The sequence below is a fragment of the Cetorhinus maximus genome, chromosome 24, assembly GCF_964194155.1.
Source record: "Cetorhinus maximus chromosome 24, sCetMax3.hap1.1, whole genome shotgun sequence".
Lineage (NCBI taxonomy): Eukaryota > Metazoa > Chordata > Chondrichthyes > Lamniformes > Cetorhinidae > Cetorhinus > Cetorhinus maximus.
The window spans coordinates 26,386,967-26,411,204 of NC_135902.1; the positions used below are offsets into that span (position 1 = coordinate 26,386,967).

Here is a 24,238-nt window from a genome sequence, read left to right on the forward strand (position 1 = left end):
TTATGCACCAGTCCTTCAAGCTCTCTTTGTCTATAATTGAATTTTTTTTCCCCTTCCTCTTCATATGTGTTCTATGTTAATCTGATTTTATTCTCTCTAAGTTCATATCTATGGTATCTTGCCTTATGTTGGTTAGATGCATCTCAACCAGATTTATGCCACAAAGCTACCCCATATTAAAGAAACACAGAGTATAGGTTTTATTTTCACCACTTGAGCAGAAGGCAAGAGACCCTAGATATGAATATCTGGGGAAAAAGACATGTTCATGTTCAAAGTACTTCAATTATAGATAAAGAGAGCTTGAGGGACTGGTCCAAAGGATAAAAAAAAATTATCATTAAGCAAAAAGTAAATCCAGGCAAGGTCATCTCTATAACATTGCCCATATATTATTGAAAACCTTGGCCAGGATATTGAGGTCGGCGAGCTGGGGGCGGGCCCTGCTTGCCGACGTGTAAAATGACGCGGGATAACGTTGGGCGAAACTCCTGACATCACCCCGCATCATTTCAATTTTCAGGTCGTCAGGGGCGCAGCTTAATCAGCTGTGCGCCCGCCGACCTGTCAACGGCCAATTAAGGCCACTTAAAAACTAATTCAGCTAGTTAATGGACCTGTCCATGCAAACTTAATGTTGGCGAGCAGGCTGGGAGCCCTGGCGGGCTTCAGAAAAAGCATGAAACCTCATCCATGGGTGGGATGAGGTTTCATGTAATTTTTTAAAAATTTAATAAAAGCTTGAATTAAAGTAATGGACATGTCCCAACTCATGTAACAAGTGTCACATGAGGGGACATGTCAGAGAAATTTTACTTTTGTGCATTGATCATTTTTTAATTTGACGCCGATCTCCCTGAGGCAACACTTAGCCTCAGGGAGATGAGTGCGCTCTTTCAGCGCATGTGCAAAAGAGCGCACTCTCAGCTGAGGGAATCCACCCCCCGCCTGCACAGGGAGCAAATAGCGCTTCCTAGCGGATGTCACGCAGGGGGAGCCTTAATTGGCCCACCCACATAAAATGGCGGCGGGCCGCCGATTGGGGGCGCTGATCGGAGGCACACCTGCACGCACCCGCTCCTGCACTTTCCTCCCCGAATGGGGGGAAAATTCTTCCTCCTTTTCTCTGCCGTTGTCACCTCCAGACATTACTATTTTAATTATTTTTCTTATTTTTATTTATTTTTTATTATATTTTTTAAAATATATTTTTCTTTTCCCACTCATTTTTAAAATTTTATTTCTATTTATTGTTTTATACCCACCTTTTAGCCTCTTTTGATCCCCTCCCCCCACCCCACCCCCACTAGGGCCATCTGTCACTTGCTCATCCTGCTTTCCACCCTTAATGTCACCATTAGCACATCCTTTAGCTAATATCACCACCGTCAACACCCCTTTCACTTTTTGTTTATGGCATCTTTGGCAATCTCTCCTTTGCCTCCACCTACCACTGGCCCTCTATCCAGCTTCACCTGTCCAACCTCCCCTTAAACAGCTTGTATTTCACCATTTCTCTTTAGTCCTGATGAAGAGTCATACGGACTCGAAACGTTAACTCTGTCTTTCTCTCCACAGGTGCTGTCAGACCTGCTGAGTTTTTCCGGCAATTTTTGCTTTTGTTTCAGATTTCCAGCATCCGCAGTATTTTGCTCTTATATTACTATTCCAATGCTCTCTAAGCCAATCTCCCACCCTCCACCCTCCATAAACACCTTCCCAAACACTGCTTTGTACATCCTATTCAATGGTCATCAAAGCCATCTGAAATCAATGGGGAATGGAGATCAGATGGCACCTATATTAGGTGGTTGATATGTTCTGTGGGTTTATAGCACAAGCAGTGAGCATAAAAAATATTCCTGTGAGCTTAAAAATATACAATAAACAAAACAAAATGAATTGTAGATATTTTTCATGAAGATGAGTTTTTCGTCAAAACGAAGCCGGAAGTGGCATCATGCAAATTAACTTCTCTCCTAGAAATATAATATGATTAATGTTGCTTACTGAGTTCAAAATACCTGCAACAATATATCACAGAAATCCTGATATTTGAGGGTCGCATATTTACTGATTTGGTGAAAGAAACATATGCCAATAAGTACTGGGTCATAATGTTAAAACATTTGTTTAAATTTTTTTCTCAATTTTAGGATAATTTATGTGTCATTAAATTGTGCCAGTCATGTCATGATCATTACTATTTTCCAATAATAGCCAAAGCTTTCAGATCAATAATAAAAACAGCGTAAGAGTGAAAGAGTATAAATGTAACCAACTGCTTTTGTATTTTGGACTGAATTGATATTAAATGTATTTTTGCATAATATATATTTTGGCCAGCAATTTCAATTTTGCTTTCCTGTTCCATATCCATTCAGTTAATGCTACCACATTCTGGATCATAGCCTATAAAATCAAGCTGTAAAAATTCAATTTATTCTATTTTGTATTCAAAACATCACATTGTAGGAATAGTGTATATTGCGAATATATATTCAAATGTAAACACTTATTTACAGCCCATAATAAGCATATTACACTAACTACATTACACCATTGAGACAGCATACTTCAAGTCTTAATCTGTTTCTAACACAAAACTAATTATATTAATTAAACAGCAGTTGCTCAAGGCAGGTAGTTTTATTTTAATTGTTCTGAGTTTTACTGGAAATAAATTTGACCTGAAGTCAAAAATAAAAAAACTAGTTTTATGTATGGACAGCTGGTGTTGATATGTGAATTACTTACTCAAAAAAGCTGACAAGTTGTAGTAACCTTTAGGACTAATTTAAATCTTTCTATTCTCTCTATCAATGCCAAACGAGTCATGATCTTAAAGAATGGCGGAAGAGGCTCAAGGAGCCGAATAGCCTACACCTGCTCCTATTTCTTATGTTCTGTAATCCCCATCTGTTGGAAAACACAGAACATTAATGCTATTTTATTGAGATGGAAATTGAAGGTCTCTTAACACCATGTGAACATTCAGTAAGTAGTAAAGATTTGCATGTGGCAAAATCAGCTTGCCTTCATGGATTCAGGTGTTCTAGCTAGTAACTACATTTCAAAAACTAAATCCAATCATCAGCCTTAGAAACAGATATAATGTTAAAAAAAAATTATTTCAAGATGAGAGTCATTATACAGAAAAAGTACAGAGCATTAGTAAGGCCATAATTGCAGTGCTTGTGAGTTTTGGGTATTTTGTAATGGAAAAGGTGCAACATAAATTTTTTGTGATAATATCTGGCATCAAAGGCTTAATTGTGCTGAGGGCTTTAAAAAAGAAAGCCCGTGGTCACCAGGGAAAAGAGCATTAAGGGAGATCTAATAGTATAATTAAAAAATATGAAAAGTCTTGCGAGAGTAGGTCAGGAAAGGTTATATTGTCTTTGGCTTGTGAAGTGGCTACAGGGAAGTATGAACTGTGGAATCCATGATGGGTTATTCAGATGAGGAATACGTTACCACAAGTGGCCATTGATGCTGTTTCAGTCACAGCATCTAACACTAATTTATGTAAACACTTGAAATATGTGAAATTGTGGAAGGAAAGAGCAGAGAAATGGGTTAAGGACAGAAGCCTTGATGTTTTTGTGATTGTTTCTTTTAAAGATAATGTACTCTTAGGTTGGAAATAAATTAAATGCACTTATGCTAAAATCATACAAGATGCAATCATTGGTATTCCTTGACAGGAAAAGATATAAAATATACTAATTGGGGAGTAATGGGTGTATTGAATATTAGAACACGTTTTTAGCATTGTTAAAAATATTAAAGGAATGTATGAATAAAATAAAGGTTACAACGAAAAACAAACACAACACCGGTACTGACATTTTCTTGTCTTAAAAAAGTTCACTTTGTTATCATTACCCTGCATTAAATTACAAGTTTGCTCTTGCCTTTCTACCTCAGTGCAGTAAGAATACTTTAAACATGGGCAAGGCACTGACCTCATGCAATGTTATCTCCCATATACATGTCTGTGTGCTTTGGGACATACAAAATTTTATAAAGTGCAAGAAGAATACTGCTTGTTTATCATTTTACATACAAGGTAATTTTATCAATTACCCCCTTGTGGAATTTTTATTTATTTATTTGTTTATGGGATATGGGCATCGCTGGCTAGGCCAACATTTATTGCACATCCCCAATTGCCCTTGTTCAGAAGGCATTTTAAGAGTCAACCACATTGCTGTGGGGCCTGGTGTCACATGTAGGCCAGACCAGGTAAGGATGGCAGATTTCCTTCCCTAAAGGACATTAGTGAACCAGATGGGTTTTTACAACAATCAACAATGGTTTCATGGTCAACATCAGACTTTTAATTCCAGATTTTTTTTTATTGAATTCAAATTTCACCATCCGTCATAGTGATTCGAACAGATTCAAACCCTGGTCCCCAGAGCATTACCCTGGGTCTCTGGAATACCAGTCCAGTGGCAATACCATTACACTATGGCCTCCCCATAATTGTTGCTGTACTTCAGATATGTCACAGGAATTAGATTGATATAAATTAACGTTTTATTTTTCCTCTTGCAAAGTCTGGGAAACAACATGTAAAGAAGAGTTGCAGCCCATGAGAACATTCTTAACTTTGATTTCCTTGTGGAAACAAAATAAACGATGTGGGTGAGTGAAATACAATATTTATGTTTGAGATTATACATTGCATTCAGATGGAAAAACATTTAAATCAATTCATTCAATCTCGCCCAGATTCTCACTGACTTTAAATATTTGTTGTTTTCTCTGTTTGTTATTTTTTTAAATTTCTTTCTCACTTTCCCTTTCTGTAACTTTCACTATCTCTCAGCCTCTTTTGTTTCCCACTCTTCACTCTTTGTGTAACTCTCTCCTTACCTGTGACTTCTTGATCTTCTCTATATTTTTATCAGTATCTCCGCATCGCTCTATCACATTTACCTTGATCAATGTACCCATTGCAAACATTTCGCTTTCTTAAGATCCAAAGTATGTTGAAAAATAGTAACCAGCATGCACTGGGTAAGAAGAAAAAGGCTAACTGGCGGGCCCTGGAACATGCATGGATTAAAGTGAAAGCAAGTGACTGGGGATTCAGGCTAAGTGAGAGTGGGGAAGCTGGGTCTGAAGGAAATGAGATCTGCTGGGTCTTGGGAAGTACTGATGTCTGGGGATTGGGGGCATTCAAGCTGTGGCTGGGAACAATATGGGTCTATGAGCATTCAGAGGGCAGGTGCAGTTTGTGACCCCGGGAGAAGGTACTGAGGCTCTTCGGAGGTTCAGCATCTGAGTCTGACATCTCTCAAAGAGGGAGTTGGAAGTCCTTTAAGGATCATGGGATCCGGTGATACTTAGACAGGAAGTTCCAGAATCTAGCTGAGCCCCAAGGGAGCACAAAGAGAGGTCACAACCCTAGGACTTGGGAAAGAAAACATCATCCCTGAGAGTAGAGAAGTAAGTTATGACTTTCAAGAGCAGAGTAAAATTGTCAGCAGCCTTTGGAAAGAGAGAGAGAGAGAGACTGTGGATGTTGGTTATGAAGGTGGCATGTGGAAGGGTGGGGGTGTGCGTGGAATTGTATCGACTGTGTTTGAAAATTAGGAAAATGGCACTGAGGCCAAAAAGGAATACTGAAGGCTATTGATTTTGCACATGTATCTACTACCATGGATTACTCTGGAAGGCTCAGGCTTTAAAATGAAAACTTAGCTTTCTTCACAGAGCAGTACAACTATGATCAGAGTTGTTTAAATTGTGTAATTTTTATATTGCAACTTGTCTCAGTATTCTTCTGCAATATTTGTGCATGCACTGTGCAAGCTCCAACTTTTCTCCAGTTCTACAGTAGCCTAAACGGTGATTTTTTTTTCATTTCTAATTACACTGAGGTAGAGCCAGGAGAAGCAGGAGTACTTCTCCTTGCTCCACAGAAAAATTGTGTCCTATTGTAAGCCCACACTTACCCCACACTGTTTGCCTACCCCCAACCTTCTGGGCTTATCTGAAGGTCGCTTAGCATTCAAGTAGACCATAATTGGGAAGGCCTTGATCAGCAAATTGCAGGAGCGAGCCTGATTGGTGCCATCACAGCTCACTGCTATTATCACAATGAAGCCCAACAACAAATTTCTTGTGATCCTTGGATATTCGCCTTCAAGTGCAGAGATCATTGCCTGCATATATTTGGTGCCCGAAAACTGGACCAAACCAATTTCTATCCTGGTACACTTCTCATCTAGACAGAGAATTTATGTAAACATTATTCTGTAATGGGGAATCTTGCTTCTTGCGTTCACAACAGCCACTGGAATCTATTTTGTTTCTTTCCCTTTAGACATTAAAAACCATTTTTTTATGGATGAACATACTTATGCAAAAGGATTTGAGTGAAGAAAGCTGTTCAATTCAAGGACTTCAAACAAGGAAAAGAAAAACAAAATGGCAGATTTGAATGTCAAATATTACTAGCCTGCATGTTTTGTTTTATCTGAAGCCATATAAACAATTTAGTTTTTGTTTTTGAAAAAAGATACTTCTGTGTATCATCCTCATGAATGCACTTTCCTTCATCATATATGGTTGGGCCTTCAGCTTCAGATGGAAGGAAGCAGTGATCAGGTTTCAAGATGTGATGTTGTAGCTCCTTAGAAATAGTGAGTTTCCTTCTCCTTGGCAATAGATGGTGCATCATTTTCTCTGCAACACAATAACATTGGTGCAATAAATACAAAAATGAATGAACTCCATTCGCTCTGCATATGTGCTTTAGTTCTACTTCTTGATTACATCTCTGAATACATCTCTTCTATCAGTGTAATTGCTACTGAAATCACCAACTATTACCTCATTGGCTTGAATTAACTTCTTTACACAGAGAGTGGTTAGAATATGGAAATCGCTATCACAGGCAAGTAGTATAGGCAAATTCAAGCAAAATCTAGAAAAGCACATGAGCGAACAAGGGCTAGGAGGATGTGCTGATGGAATTAGATAAAGTGGCATGGGAGGAGGCTTGTGTGGAGTATAAACACTAGAAGGATCCATTGGGCTTAATAGCCTGTTTCTGTGTTGGAAACATTTTGTAAATATTTTGTAATGTCTGTAGTAGCTTTCTGTTGAGTGGCCCTAATTGCTCACTCACAAAGGATAACCGCATAGCAGGGAAAATTCTCCAGAATATCTGTTAGGAAGAAGTTGAAGATCTCCTGGTCTGTGCAACTAGTAATTTGAATGTTTTGCTTCATGTTCTTAGCCTGATAAACACACCCTAAAATTTCACTATCCAGTGAGAACATTCAAATGCAATAGTAAGTGTTTCTATTTATGCATAAGATTCCATGCTTGCTATTGGATTTTTAAGATTTTATCTTAGAAAGATTGTCACACAATTCCCTGGAACACAATCATGCAGAAAATTGCTTTATTGATTTGAAGGATATACTCACATCATTCACCTCTGTGCTCACTGACCTATATTGACTGCTGGTCTGGCAACGCTTTGATTTTAAAATTCTCATCTGTCAAATCTCTCAGTATCTGTGTAGCCTCCTCCAGCCCTACAACACTTCAAGATATTAGCCCTCTTCTCATCCTAGCTTTTTTTTATTCATTCACAGGATGTGAGCATCGCTGGCTTGGACACTATTTATTGCCCATCCCTAATTGCCCTTGAGAAGCTGGTGGTGAACTCCCTTCTTGAACCGCTACAGTCCATGTGGTGTAGGTGCACCAACAGTGCTGTTATGGAAAGAGTCCCAAGATTTTTACCCAGTAACAGTGAAGGAATGGCGATATATTTCCAAGTATGGATGGTGAGTGGCTTGGAGGGGAACGTTCAGGTGGTGATGTTCCCATATGTCTGTTTCCCTTGTCCTTCTAGATGGCAGTAGTTGTGAGTTTGGATGGTGCTATCTAAAGAACCTTGGTGATTCCTGCTGTGCATCTTTTAGATGGTACACACTGCTGCTACTGTGCATCAGTGGTGGAGGGAGTGAGTGTTTGCGGAAGGGGAACCAATCAAGTGGGCTGCTTTGTCCTGGATGGTGTTGAGCTTCTTGAGTGTTGTTGGAGCTGCACTCATCCAGGCAAGTGGAGAGTATTCCATCACACTCCTGACTTTGTCCTTGCAGATGGTAGACAGGCTTTGGGGAGTCAGGAGGTAGTCACTTTCTACAAAATTCCCAGAATTTGACCTGCTCTTGTAGCCATAGTATTTATATGGCTGGTCCAGTTCAGTTTCTGATCAATGGTAACCCCAGGATGTTGATAGTGGGGGATTCAGTGATGGTAATGCCATTGAATATCAAGGGGAGTTGGCTGGATTCTCTCATGTTGGAGATGGCCATTGCCTGGCACTTGTGCAGCACGAATCTTACCTGCCACTTATCAGCCCAAGCCAGAATGTTGTCCAAGCCTTGCTGCATATGGGCACGGACCGCTTCAGTATCTGACAAGTTGTGAAGGATGCTGAACATTGGGCAATCATCTGTGAACATCCCCACTTCTGACCTTGGTGGAAGGAAGGTCATTGATGAAGCAGCTGAAGATGGTTTGGCCTCAGACAGTTTCTTGGTTTCACCATTAGCTATCATGTCTTCAGCTTCCTCAGCCCTAAGATCTGAAATTCCCTCCCTAAACCTTTCCACCTCTCTGCCTCTCTCTCCTCTTTAAGTCACTTGTGAAAACTTGGGCCGAATTTTCATCTGGGTGCAGGGTGAGTGCATACACACAGTTTAATTTTGGAGGACTCCAGGCTATTTTCCTTTGGCCTTTCTGTGGGTCAGGAATGTCTTGTGTGCAAAACGTACACCCGGCCCTATTGAGGTCTTGTTCCCCATTTTAAATGAGGGACAAAAATCAGATTTCCTTCCGCAGATAATTTTCATCAGGTGGGTTATGGAAACCTATTAAAACACGCCACGTTTGAGAGATTGTTCAGAAAATGGAAAGCCTGCTGAGGCATCTAGGACATTCTGAGAGGTAAGTGTAAAGTGTTTTCACACCTTTAAATATCACTATTAGTGCTGTATTGTAATGTGGATGTGTTTTTAATGCAGTGATTCATCGTGGGAATCTGTCCTTTAAAGGTAAATTGACCATTACATTGGCCAGCCTGGTGTATTTGGTCACATGCGTCATATGTTTTCCCAATGGAGAAAGCATTGTAATACAGTGAAAAAAGTTACAAAATGCCATATAAGCCTGTGCTGTCAGCTTTTGTACTGTGATTTAAATGGCTCTGGCTGATAAAACAAAAAGTGGTTTTGACACTTGAAAAAAATAACCACGGGCTCCCTTATATCCTGGCTTTGAAATTTGAAAAAAATCTACACTTTGAAAAATATCTAACTATCTGCCACCTTGATTGATTAACAAGCACTCTGCTTTAAGTTGAAATGAGCACCTTCTGTGCTTTCCTCCCCAGAGAGTAGCCTATTGCCTTGACAGCTTTCACCATTCAAAAGTGCTAATGGATTACAGGTATTTAATTCATCTGAGAACGAATGACAGTTTCAAGAATTTGTAATAATAGATTGTCCTTTGGATGTGATTTCTGGTTTGTTGACTCAAGCTAATAGGAGTACAAGTATTACAAGATTTTTCACATGAATGCATTTTTTTTATCAGTATCAATGATACTGAGGGTTTTATTAGAGGGTAAGAGGTTTCTTTCCCCCAAGGAATGTAACATATGTTCCATTGGATTGCATGGAATCTGAGGAGTGAACATAGTGCATACTGGATGAGTGGTATGGAGGGTACATGGGGGGGCATAGAGGTGTCACGGAGTGGAATGAGCGATCTGAGTGGACATGGAGGATACATGGGGGCATAATGTGGCATAGGGTGGCATGGATGATCTGAGGGGGCATGGGCTGGCATCCGGTGTGAGGGGGGTGAGGGAGGTGAGAAGTGAGATTTAGGGAGTCTCTATACACATTGTTGGGGGTTTGAAAATTGTGTTGGAGAGTGGAGGCAGGCGACCTAACTGGCCTCATCCACACTTGCACTCCTCCCACACTCCAGCATGGCTTGCAAACTGCACCTTGAGCCAGAGCCCAATGTGAAAAGACAAAAATGGCATGTGATGTCGGGGGCCCAAAGGAAGATTTGCCCCTTTTTTTTCTTTGACCAAGCTTTCGATCACTTGTCCTACTATGTCTTTATGTGACTTGGTGTCAAATTTTGCCTAATTATGCTCTTGTGGAGTACCTTGGCAAGAATTACTGCGTTAAACATGCCATATAAACACAAGTTATTGCTGTTGTTGATTTTGTTTTTATTCATTTATGGGATGTGGGCATCGCTGGCCAGACCAGCATTTATTGCCCATCCCTAATTGCCCTTGGGAAGGTGGTGGTGAGTTGCCTTCTTTAATTTCTGCAGTCCCTATCATGTAGATGCACCCACTGTGCTATTAGGGAGGGAGTTCCAGGATTCTGACTCAGTTGAATCATACATTGATACTCTTATTCATTCGCATTACCACAAACATATGTATTTTACTGTGATTTTTTTCTTGCTATTTCCATTGTTTAATCATTGAGTCTGGCTCACCATTACACTGTTTTGAGTTCTACAAGCCTTCACCATGACAGTATCCTTACTAACTTTGGCTTAACCAACCAGCTCCCTCATGCAGTGAACTATGATATACTAGGCACCATCATCTTGAAATAATCAGGAATCTTCTGATTCCAGGTGGAAATGATTAAGATGCTTTTGTTTCTCTATTACAATTAACTCCTCAATAACAATGCTAATAATATAAATAATCATTAAATAGGTTAGTTCAAGTGTGGAAACTATGTTTTACTGTATCAGTAATCTTAAGTACACAGGATTGTAGAATCTCCTGAATGATTTCTAAAGATATTTACTGTAAGTCATGGCATATAAATCAATTTTTGAAGCCTCGAAAAATCCTTACAAAAACCAGGGTCAACTTATTCGCCAAGTATAAAAAGTGTTAGTCCACGTAGCTGGCAGTTTGAAATGTGAAAAAAAAACTGGTAATTCAAATTAATCTATATGATCCATTTTATTGAATAAATTAATTCTGCAAGCACATCTTTAACCATAATCAAAGTGTTTTAAAAACCTCCAGAATTCATTGTTTTGGATTCCGATGCAAAAGGTTTATCAGTTAATTCTGAGTCTCTTTGGCAATGACATCATCATAAGGATCCCACTCTGGATCAGACTTGGTGCCTTCTCTTTCAGACTTAACTCTCCACAAAAACCATTTTCCTCTCCATCTATTTAATTGGATATTCAGCATTTTCTGAACACATAACAGGCTGATGCTTCAGTACAGTGCTGAGGGAGTGCTGGAGGTGTTATCTTTCGGATGAAATGTTAAAAGCAAGGCTGTGCCTGCCTTCTTAGGTAGATGTAAAAGAGTGTAGGACACTATTCAAAAGAGGACAGGGAGTTTCTTTGGTGTCCTTAAGAGCACTTATCCATTAAAAAAATCACAGATTATTTGACCATTTATCTCATAGCTATTTGTGGGATCTGACAAATTGGCTTCTGTGCTTGTTACATCATAATGGAGCCTACATTCCAAAAATATTTCATTGTCCGTGCAGCACATTGGCCTGCCTTGAGGATGTGAAAGATGCTATAGAAATGCAAGTTTCTCTTTCTTAAAGGAATATCCTAGAACATATAACCATTCATCTAATTTTGTCAAGGGTCTTCTTAAATATGATACAATCAATGTAAGTAAACTCAATGTATACATTTCTGTGCATAAAAATCAATTAATTTAATCACACCAAATTCCCAAAAGATTTCACTAAATAAACAATCAAGAACTTTTATTTTCAAAAATCATAAATTGTAAGCTACTATTTCCTAGATGATCCAAATCGGTCTATCTAAGTAGCCTTAAACAATAGAAGGTCAATTGACACCTCATGGAAATTATTATTCTGGTCTAATACCTTAAATTCTTCTTTAGATGCTGTGGAGATGGCATATCTCTTAGAAACCTATGAATGGCACAATGTGATAGTTGGGAATAGTTCTTTTTTAGGTAATTGTAATGATTGTATCATTTTTCGTGGATATGTTCAGGCTTGTATCATAAGCTTTTTAATTGCTTATAAATATAGTCAAAATAAATTGGTCATCAATAATGTTCACATATTTTCACATGGCTATTCCTTTCCAGTTTTGCAGGTGGCCATTACCCAAATTGTTTATGATGCTTGCCAAGGATTATTTTGATCACTGGGCTCACAGTTATTCATTCTCAATTTGTGGGATCCATTATTCTGGTGGGGCTTGGCTGAGGGTGTGAAAGATGAGCAAGTAATGGCCAGTCAAGGATAAAGTATTGGCCATGGTGTCCACTGCTAATTGCAATTCGGTAACCCCCACTGCAAAGTGTAGACTCAACTGTGAAGACTACATGGCAGAAACATGCAGCAGCTTTGCAATCCAAGAGATGAGATGATTGACTTTCAACAACCACAAACATCTGTCTTTGTACCAGGGATGACTCCAGTCACTGGAGAGTTTTCCCTTTATCCCCATTGACATCAGTTTTCCTTGGGTTCCTTGGTGTTACTCTTGGTCGAATGTTACCTTGATGTCAAGGGCAGTCACTCTCACCTCACCTTTGGAATTCAGATCTTCTGTCAATTTTTAGACAAATGCTGTAATATCTGGAGCTGAGTGGTCCTGTCAGAAGCCAAACTGAGCATTTGTGTACAGGTTATGGTGAACAAGTGTCACTGAAAGCACTGTTGATACCTCCAACCACATAGTAATTGGCCATCATTGATTTGTCCTTTTTTTTAGACATGGAGATTTTGCATATTACCAAGCAGATACCTGTGTTTTTCTGTACTGAAACAGTTTAGCTAAGCACCCCGCTTGTTGTTCAGATAGCAAACAGGGTCATTTCAGTGATGAATGCTATAAAGCTGAAGATCATGGCGTATGAGTATCAGAACTTTTGAACCAACAGTAACATGAAAGGTCAAATGGCTGGCTCTCATTAGTTCAGTGCAGCAATGCATTGTGTATATAGACACTGGAAATAGATAGGTGTGAGTGTAAATTATTACATACCACTTTAGTAAAAATGCTCTTAAAATCTAAACCCTCTGCCCTTGTACCCTCTAGTTATTACTCAACAATGCTTGAGTAGTCTACTAACACTCAAATTTCAGGTTATCATGTGAACTATAACCACTTTGACAACACAAAGACCTTACCAGCCCAGCCTTTATTGCCATTTTAGAAAGATATTGTATGGCACATCTGAGGTGCCTTTTTAATTCCTTAATTAGCTACATTTACAAAATGGGAGATTATTTATACTATAATTTCTGTAAAAGGAAACATTTTGTCTTACAATTTGGCATTTCGATCAATCCCAAAATATGCATCTTTGGTTTTTCTTTTGATTTACATCAGTCTTCTTTACTTACAGCTAACATTTAATTCTGTGTGGATGCCACATGAACTGTTAAATGTTAGACAGTTTCTGTATTCAGTTTTGGCCCATAACTTGTGAGCTCCCTAGCATTGGATTTGGGGGAGTACCCCAAAGATGCGCCAGGGAATCCCTCTGGGAAGTTCCCAGGTAAGGGTTTGCATGACAATTACCCAGAAGTGCACACTTCCTATGGACAATTGCGCTGCACTGGGAGCCATCTGAAAATGTGGTTTAAATTGCTAACTTCGGATGGTTCCGCCGGGGTTATACCAATAGTTACCCAGAAAACGTTAGAAGAATTAAAACCTCTTCTAACTTCTGAGTAACTATTGTAAAGACCCAGACCAACCCCGTGAGACTCCCCCACATCCTGCCGCCCACACTCTCCCGCCACATTGGACTCCCAATCGCCTGACCTCTGACACCCCTGAACTCCCACTGACCACTGACACCCCCCAACCCCCCAGGAGCAAAGAATGGAGCCCATTAAGACATGTAAGCAAATTACTACATGCAGTTGCGAATTTAAACATATCAAATGTATCATCCACATATTGGAAATATGTGAGGGGTAGGAGGTTAGGTGTCATCGAAGACACACTTCTCATGGAACCCAACAAAGATATTGGCAAGAACTAAACCTAGAGTGGATCCCATAGCAACAGCGTCTATTTGGGCATACATGATGTCGTTAAAACAGTTCCACATGCTATAAGATTGGTCTTATCAGCAACCTTGTAAATAGGGCCCATATCTTGATGGGCTTCATCCTGCTCACAAATTCACCTTTGAAATGGAGCAGTCAAATGAACTCCCCTTCCTTGATATACTAGTTGAGAAATCTGCCAGGGGTTCTCTACCATGGCCTATCGCAAGCCTATCTTCATTGATCAATATATGCGTTGGGATTTTTACAGTTCCACACGCTACTAGATTGGTCTTATCGGCAACATTGTAAATAAGGCCCGAGCCATTTGCTCACCATGCAAGCTTGATGCTGAAATAGGGTGAATCAAAAACATCCTGCGGGATAATGGCTAACCTGATCAGATCATTTCACGCTGTATATCACCCAAACTCATGAACGGGCCTAAGGCCATCACTTTTGGCCCTGAAAAGTGCCCAGTCTACCTCACATTACCCTGTAAGGGCAACATATCTCAGAAATTAGAGCAACAGGTGAAGCTAGCTGTTTCACGCTGCTGCTATGCAGTAACAACACAAATGGTATTTGCCACTAATAGGATGCTGCCGTCAAGTCAAAATGATGTTCTGCCTATCACACAAAGGAGTAATGTGGTATATGAATTTCAGTGCCAGTGTGATGCTAGGTATGTAAGCTATATGTACCAAAGACAGGCGGATCGTATCAAACAGCATGTCCTTTCCGCTGTTCGCAAAATGCAGGGTACAGACCGTACCAAACTATCCCATGCTTGCAAAGCTCAAAACATGGTGTCCAACGTTAGATGTGATTCCATGATTGGAGATTTGCTAAATAATTCTCAGTGTGCTAAGAATTACGCTGACAACCAATTTAAGATTGTCAGTCAGACTCGTAATGTGGTGCATTTGCGTGTACTAGAAGCTACATATATTAATACACAGGGCCCTGTTCTTTGCAGACAGAAAGAACATATTCACACATTGCACCTGTTTCAGCTAAACAAAATAAGTGACAGCCATTTGCTGACTCATTCCTCAGGGCAATCACTTGACCAATCAGACTCAAGCTGTCTGGTTTAAATTTCAAACAATGCTTGGCAGTTAACTGTCAGTCACCATTACTAATGCATTCTCCATGGCAACGCTTCTACCAATCAGTGTCCACTTGCCAACCAACCAGCACTGTCTTAAACAGTATACTCTGTTGTTTTCCCCTTATATTGGTATTCTTACAAAGTATCCTGATGAGTGCAAGGCAACAAGCTTCAACATGTCTCTTTTTTCAGCAATACTCAAGTTCTGTACTACTAAATGACTAATTGTGAGATTTGAAAATATGGTTATGAAATTCCCTTCTACCTTTAGGAACATACACCATTATACCAATATCCCACTAAAAAAGATCATATAAGCTTGCATTTAGTGTATTGCTGCTTACTGTACTCCATGCAAGAAGCCCTTAACTTTGTGGCAGTTTCTGCAATTCTACAAGTGATAAAGAAAAGAAAATCTGTTGCCTGCCATGCTGTACCCACGTGCTTTCACACCTGGGTCTTTAGAGGCTGCATCACTTCTGAACTCAAGTTTCCTGGGAGCTGAGATTTTCATTATGCTTTTAAAATGCAATTACATCACAACTGACACCACTTCGGATGCAAATTACTTCATCCAGAACCTCCATTTGCTGGTGAATAGCGTAAATCTCTGGCACCGCATCAAGGAAATTCAGGTCCAATTGTCATATTGAAGTATGAGTGCTTATCTGAAGTTGGTGTTGAGTTACTTAGACCATTCCTCATTCAATGTACTATGTTTTTTTTTAATAGATGAAGTAGGTGCACAAAGCTCTGTCTAACCATTTGAAGGAAACACAAAGTAAAGTTAGCAACACAAGGATAGATATGTTAACCAGATTAATGCGCAATAGGAACTGATATAAGCCATTCAACCCTTGAGCCTATTCCGCTATTCAATTAGTTCATGGCTGCTCTGTAGCTTATTTCTATCTACCCACCTTGGTTCAGTAACCATCAATATTATTGCCTAACACAAACCAATGAATCTCATGTTTTGAAAATTTCAATTGACCTAGCCTCAAAAGCATTTTGGGGAGAGTTCCAGATTTTCACTCCCCTTGAGTGAAGAAGTGCTTTCTGACATCACCTTGGTCTAACTCTAATTTTAAGGATTTATGCTCCATTGCTCTTGATTCTCCCCTGAAGAAGTGGATTCTCTCAGTCTACTTCTTTGGTCATTTTAAAGCCTCGATTAGATCACCGCTTAAACCTGTATATTCCAAAAATACAAGCTTAGTCAATGCAACCTGTCTCATAATTTAATCCTTTTAGCCCCAGTATGATTCTGGTGAAACTGATTTGTACCCCCTTCCAAAACCAACATATCCTTTCCGAAGGGCAATGCCCAGAGCTGAATGCAATACTCTAGATGGGGTCTAAACAGAGCTTTGTACTGAACCATAGAACCATAGAACACTACAGCACAGAAAACAGGCCATTCGGCCCTTCTAGTCTGTGCCGAAATATTATTCCGCTAGTCCCATTGACCTGCACCTAGTCCATAACCCTCCAGACCTCTCCCATCCATGTATCTATCTGATTTATTCTTAAAACTTAAGAGTGCGCCTGCATTTACCACGTCAGATGGTAGCTCGTTCCATACTCTCACCACTCTCTGAGTGAAGAAGTTCCCCCTAATGTTCCCCCTAAACCTTTCCCCTTTCACCCTAAAGCCATGTCCTCTCGTGTTTATTTCTCCTAATCTAAGTGGAAAGAGCCTACTTGCATTTACTCTGTCTATACCCCTCACAATTTTGTAAACTTCTATCAAATCTCCCCTCATTCTTCTACGCTCCAAGGAATAAAGTCCTAACCTGTTTAATCTTTCACTGTAACTCAACTCCTTAAGACCCGGCAACATCCCAGTAAATCTTCTCTGCACTCTCGCAATCTTACTGATATCCTTCCTGTAGTTAGTCCAGTAGTACTGCTGTAGCTTAACTTCCACTCTTCTACATTGCAGCCTTTTTGAGATAAAGTCCAACATTGGATTTGTTTTTAAAGGTTTTTTTGTACTTACGCACTAGCTTTTAGCTATTTATTTGCTTGGATACATAAATCTTTCTATTCATCCACTAGTTCCCAGCTTCTCACCATTAGAAAATACTCCGATCTATTGGTTTTAGGTACAAAATGGATAATCTCACACTTTTCCACACTGAACTCCATCTGCCACAATAAAAACAGAATTACCTGGAAAAACTCAGCAGGTCTGGCAGCATCGGTGGAGAAGAAAAGAGCTGACGTTTCAGGTCCACATGACCCTTCAACAGTTCTGTTGAAGGGTCATGTGGACCCGAAACGTCAGCTCTTTTCTTCTCCACCGATGCTGCCAGACCTGCTGAGTTTTTCCAGGTAATTCTGTTTTTGTTTTGGATTTCCAGCATCCGCAGTAGCTTTTTGTTTTTATCCATCTGCCACAATGTTGGTCATTTACTGAATCTATCAATGTCCCTTTACAGTTTCCTGCTCCAATATACAGTAATAGCACCCAACATAACATTGTCAGCAAACTTAGGCCGGGATTTTCTGGCCCTGTCGTGGCAGGACCCACTGCGGGAGTCTCAGCGGCCTAGCCAAAAGTCCATTGACTTTCGGAGGGACTCGACGATCCTGGTGGTGGGTGAGGCCGGAAAATCCTGCCGTTATATTTTATGGCTGTCTATTCATCAGGTCATTTACAGTATTATGAAAAGCTGAGGCCCCAATACAGATTACCTGGGGGAGCCCACTTGAGTGCATAATGAATAACCCTGAACTCTGTCCCCTTCTTCTAACCAATCCCCTATCCAAGCCATTAGGTTGTCCCCAATCTCATGTGCTCTCCTTTTTCTTAACAGTCTCTTATGTATAAATTTGCCAATGGTCTTCTGGAAGCCCATATAAATAACATCCAAAGACACTCTCTCATCTAACATGCTTATTACCTCTTCAAATAATTAACTCAGTTCCTTTGACAGGAGTTATCCTTTATAAATCTATCGTGGCTCTCTGTGCCAGCTCACTTTTGTCCAAACGCTCAGTCAATCGCTCATATAAGAGAGTTAACACTGAAGTTCATAATCATTTCACAAAAATAAAGAATGAAAAATGACCACACGTTATTCACGTTTACTTTGGTTGCTCAATAAAAGATGATATTAATACACATGAGGTTAGCTGCTTGATTTTTTTCCTCATTTTTTCCAACTTTACGGCAAGAAAAATCACATTTACAACTTAATTAGAATAGTCAAGAGAAATAATTTTCACAAATACATTTTAAGGGTGTTGCAACACATTAAATGAATTTTTACATCTCTGGGCATGAATAAGCATGTAAGTATTCGAAATATTAGTTGGGAATGTGAAACTTTGGCTCCTAAGTGGTTGAAATATTACTTGGTCAATCATTACCTAAGTACTTCTGTCTTTTTAATTACTACCCGATGTAATGAACTAAATGGATTTTGATGAGTCATTTTTCTATAAGATCTATCACAAGTTACCACTTCGAAGGTAGCTTTAAAGGCACTAGTTTATGGTAGCTGAAATTCTCTTTTTATTCTATTGATTTGGAAACTTTTGCCAGACTTTTGAGGATTCCATTCATATTCCATGATTCCATTTGTCTTTAATTACAGCCCCAGGGTTATCATGACTAACCAAGTAAAATACCATTTTCAGGTTTCCACCAGTTTTAGGGATCAAATTCTGTGATCTCATCTATTTTTCCATGAAAACCAGAAATCCAGTTGCTTTGTCTTTAGGCTAATGTTTATTAGAATTTTAATAATGCATGTGGGAAAAATAAATTGCAGGTTGACTTGAGAATTAACACAAGTTTTACAGGCTCAGAATGAAAAAAAAGTAGCAGAAGGAATAATGTTATTACAGAATTGCTGGTGTCCTTTTCATTTTAAATTCAGCATCTTATTTAACAAACAGTTTGGTCTCACCGGTTAAAGTGCAACTTTAAAGGAGAAGAAGATAATCTGTAGGGTAATTGTGTTCAGAGGCTATCATAACTATAGCCTCTGAAAGACTTCTAATTATTTAACTTAAATGACAATTCTATATTGAGTAATGGTTTTTGCTCAGTGTACTGGGTAATTCTTTCAATTTATAAAAAATAGCAATATAAGGATAGATTTCTACAGCGTCTGATCATTTCTCCAGTAACTTGCTGTTATTTGTCATTTTCATTGTTTGATTATAGACTAAAATTTAGAAATTCTTATATCTGATTTACAAAATGGACAACCTGACAATGCTTTATCTTATTTATAAATATACTTATTTCAGATTCCTGAATTATTACTTCTTATAGCTGGTTCAAACTTTCAATTTAATGCAAGATGTAACTTTAATCTAAAATATTCTAAAATTCACAATGATTATGAGTCAGTTTTACTGCAGTACAATTGTCTTGAAGTTTGTAACATTAGCATGGAATTTCTCTTGCCTTGTACAATCAACAAAAGATAGAATTGCTATCTTGTTAAATTATATGCTGCTGAATAGAATAAAATGGTTTTATAGAATATTTGTCATTATGTTGGCTGAGCTACTTAATATCTTTGAAATATTTATATATTTATGGAATTACATACCATTTAAGTCTATGCAGGTTAATCTTTAGGCATTCTTAGAATTTGCTTAGCATGTTTAGGCTAATAAACAATTGTAAGCCCTAACTGGAAAGCTATCATTTGTGGATCTGCTATTTCTTTTCTACTGCTCATTGGGTTTCGTGGAAAAGATAAAGCTTACCATACCTTGCTGATCATTAATTAAAAAACAATATACCTGAATGGAATTAAGTTATATGTGTGAGAATATGTAAAATATGAAACATTTAACATGGATTTTCAGAGAAGCATCTAAAGTTGTCTGAAAATTACAATTTTCAATGTAGATAATTGCAATATTATCATTGGAGATTGAATCACCTTTTGGCAACAAACTCAATATTAACCATAATTTGAAAGGTATAGTTGCAGATTTAATATGTATCTATTATAATGCAAAATTAAAGAGGGAAAGTGGCAGGATTTACTAGATTGAAATAATACTTTTAAAATCAGTCAAATATATTTGAACATGAACAAAACAAAATTATAACAATATCTTTGGATTAGCATAAATAAATGTCTAATAGCAAGTCTATTGATTTGTATGTTTCACATTGGTAATTACCATAATTTAATGATATGCTAAAGCAATGCAAACAATCTATTGACACTAATAGACCACTATTCTTTCTAGGAAACCTAACCATCATTAGTAAACAGCAAGACCATTACACAGAAAAATAATGGGGGCATTTAAATCCAATGATATTTACATGTTTGGGTTCTGCTCCTGTTGAGGCACTTTTCTACACTTCCCATTTTATTTGTTCATATTGTGCTTAAAGCAATGATTTCTAGGAATTAAATGAAGCAATTGACTACTAAATTCTTTTAGTAAGCTCTAAGTGTATCTGGAAACCCTGAATTTGCTGAGTACGGGGGCACTCCGGTCTTTTAATAAAAGACTTGACAATCTCCTGAGAAAGAAAATCATTGGGATATATTCGGGCATGTGCAGTATTAACTTTGCCTGATGATGGGTCACTGGAAACTAGTCATCTGGATCTAGCTCATTGCGCTATAGATTTCCTTTTTCTAAATTGACTACGATTTTTCATCCCTCCTTCTTCCCAGGGGCTGGTAAAACTTGGTCTTGGGCGGTGAGGTATCTAGTAGAGATACTTTGTCAATTGGACAGGGTGATGGTTGAATCTGATCAGTCGGTCTCGACTTTTTATTATGTTGGTATACATTGACTTTGTAAATGAGTTAGTACTGAATGGTTTGTATATTTAAGCAGAGTTAGTTGTTTATGTGGCATATACTTTACATTAGTAGTTATTCAAACTATAATTTATTTAACTGTTCACAGATCTCGCAATTAATTGAATTGAATTCAAATAGCTTAAAGCATCGATAACAAAAGATTAATTGCTTATTTTAAATGTAAGCAATGTTTTTCTGCGAAACAGAATTTTAGACTGTATACTGGAAGCAAGTGGACATATTTTGATACGTTAATTTGATAGTTAATCTCAGCAGCTGCCCTAACTACACAATAATTCACACTAGAAATTATGGGCAGCGATACGAATTCTTAACGAGCCATTACTAAATTCATGGCTGCATTATTGTAATTGTGACTAACAACATAGCAGACTCCTCCCATTAAAATAGCGGAGAGCGGAATTTAGTGTTAGCACAAATGTACAATTAAGTAACCCACGGGTAATCGATGCTCTTGAGTGTTAGACTAGTCTTGAAGGACAGACTGTCAACTAAATGGGCAATTTGAGCAGGAGGACGACCGTCAGAAGGACCAGAGAGAGCCTGAACTGGGGCTGAACTCTGAGACCTGAACCTCTGTCATGCCCTTACCTAGATGCTGCTGTTGTTGGAGCCGGAGATCTGGCTGAGAGTCATGGACTCGGTGTACTGCTGGCTGCTGGAGGACAGCGAGCGGCGACAGGAGCGCTGGAAGCGCTGGTTCCTCCCGTGGAAGGAGCTGCTGTTGCTGAAGCTCCGGTGCTTATTCCCCAGATACTCCTTGTAGTTCTTGGTCAGCAGAGTGTAGAGGAAGGGGTTGATGCAGCTGTTGCTGTAGGTCAGGCAGGTCATCAGGTAGTTGATATGACCCCGTGCCTTCTGGGATAGGGAGAGGGGGGATTGATAATACTCGATCATTTGCCAGACCCAGAAGGGAAGGAAACAAGCCCAGAAGACCAGGACAATAGTGAAGATCATGTAGAGGACTTTCTGGTTTGGCGAGCGTTTGGTTTGCTTATCGTTAAAAGTAGTCACCTGGGAGAGCCAGTAGGTCCGGGCCAGTCTAATGTACAAATAACCAATGATCATCCCAGGAGCTAAAATACTGGTGGTGAAGAGGACGGTCATGTAAATTCTAAAGACGTGAAGGCTCCAGGTGGGAGCGCAGATGCTTTTGCCTCGGATCTGCATTAACTTTATGATAATGATCATGGGCAGTGCGAGCAGTAAGGAAGCGAGCCAAATCACCACAGCGATGGCCTTCCTGTAACTTTTGGATCTCTTGACCGTGTCCAGGGGTTTGACCACGGCCAGATAGCGCTCTGTGCTCATCACAGTCAGTGTGAATATACTGGCATGCATGGTCAGAAAGTCAACGCTGAAGAGTACGCGGCAGCCAATGTCCCCGAAGTACCAGCCTTTCACAAAGTAAGTGCAGACGATGAAAGGGATGGTAGAGAGGTACAGCAGGTCAGCAAACGCCAGGCTGATGATGTAGATGTACATGGAGGCGGCCGATCTCATGGAGTGACACATCACCACCAGAGTATAGATGTTACCTGTCACCCCGATAATGAACATGAGGGACAGGATGGTGCCAATGGAGCAGGTCACTACTAACTCCTCCACGGAACCTGTTGCTGTTGGCAGTCGGTCAGTGACATTGGCGGAGATGGTGCTGATGTTCCAGTCTGGGAGGCCAGCTTCAGTGGCCATCTCTCTGTATCGGTCAGAGGTAGAAAGACGAACGGACCCAACCGCAAGAAAGTTCACCTCTTATATAATCTCAGCGTTTAAACAAAGGTCTTAAAGTGAGTTTAAGTTTCTTTTCTAGTTGACCTTCTTTGCCCTAGTAAAGGACCATCTAAATAAACTTACAGATAGACAGACCACATATCCTGGTAAAACTGACAAGCCATGTGATGGATGGACTTATATAGGCGAAGTTGAGTGACGGAGTTCTGGAGATGGTTTTCTGTTTTTGTTCGAGTCGGAGAGCCACAAATCAGTGAGTCATCCTCAGTGCTGGCAAAGATCTGACAGAGCACTTTTAGTTGATCATTGGTAGGAAGCCCGACTTCCCGGGACTGTTGGACCACTGTCTGGGTGATGAAATGTCTCTGATGGTGTACCCTCCGTCCTGCCGAGCGCTATTTATGCCGCCGATGACGCGGGCTCTCGCTTCCCCCTTTGAAACGCCAACACTCGGAGCCATGGCTTTCATTTGTTGCTCCCGCTGCCCTTTGCAGTCAATAACAATTAAGAAGATGTCGCGTGTGGGGGCTGCCCACTGCTCTTGCTCATTTTAAGCCGGGCGGAGTGTGATTAATAACGAGAGATCATATGTGGAACTGAAGGAAATCCCAGAAAGGAAACGTGGGCTTCTTCCACATCACACAAAGCTGTTAAGTACTTTCACATCGTTTTGTTTAAAAAAATGTTTGGAATCCCTTTGGATTAGAATGTCATCTTTTTATTAAATACCAAAAAGGGACTGTTTGGACAATCTGAAATAAACTTATTTTTATTTCGGCACTCTTATTTAATACTGTTTAAATGCATCAATGTACAATAGCCTAAAGAGTAAGACTACTGTTCCTCAGATCCTGTCCCTGCTGTCAGTACATCGACTTTGTTCATGTTCATTTTCACTCCGGCAGAGTAAATTCTTTTAAAGCTGCAATCAATTTAGGATCTGTACCTTCATGGCTCTTTGAAAGCGCCATACAATTCGTCCCAGTGCCCCGTAACTCTGTAATATTCTTCCTTTTCGAGTATTTCCCCACTTCCCGTCAATGTTGCACATCAATGCAAAAGAGGAAAGTATAACTCCGGGTAACTCCCATTACCCATGCACTAAAACAAGGAGGTTTCGTCTACTTATCTGAAGAGGGACAATTTGCAGGGCTACAGAGAAAAGGAAGGACTGTAGCACTAGGTGAATTGCTCTTGACCCAGCACAGACACGAATGGCCTTCTCTTCTGTAACCATTCTCTGATTCTAACTCCATCACAAATAGGGAGTTTCACTCCAAATGTAATATTTTAAAAGTATAGGAGCTCTGTGCAAGCCTGTATGCATATAGACGTTTCTTAGCCTTAATCTTCAACCAAGTGTATACCCACTTAATTCTGTTATGGTTTTAACATTCCATATATTACTGCTTAATTTTGACAATAATCTATCTATATGGCAAACTGCAAGGTATTAATATCAT

The 24,238-nt window shown here is 39.5% G+C and overlaps 1 protein-coding gene across 1 annotated transcript; it reads right to left on the reverse strand.

The window, feature by feature from the left end:
* Nucleotides 1–1,770: 1,770 nt before the first annotated feature.
* On the reverse strand, nt 1,771–23,239 carry LOC144699730 (urotensin-2 receptor-like). Its single transcript, XM_078570898.1, has 2 exons — nt 21,633–23,239; nt 1,771–6,702 (listed from the first exon to the last, which is right to left on the reverse strand). The coding sequence occupies exon 1, from the start codon at nt 22,734–22,736 to the stop codon at nt 21,633–21,635; it is 1,104 nt and encodes a 367-aa protein (XP_078427024.1). The 5' UTR covers nt 22,737–23,239; the 3' UTR covers nt 1,771–6,702.
* Nucleotides 23,240–24,238: the final 999 nt, after the last annotated feature.

Excerpts from the sequence above, each read along its gene's own strand:
- LOC144699730 (XM_078570898.1), bottom strand. The coding sequence starts at position 22,736 with ATGGCCACTGAAGCTGGCCTCCCAGACTGGAACATCAGCACCATCTCC.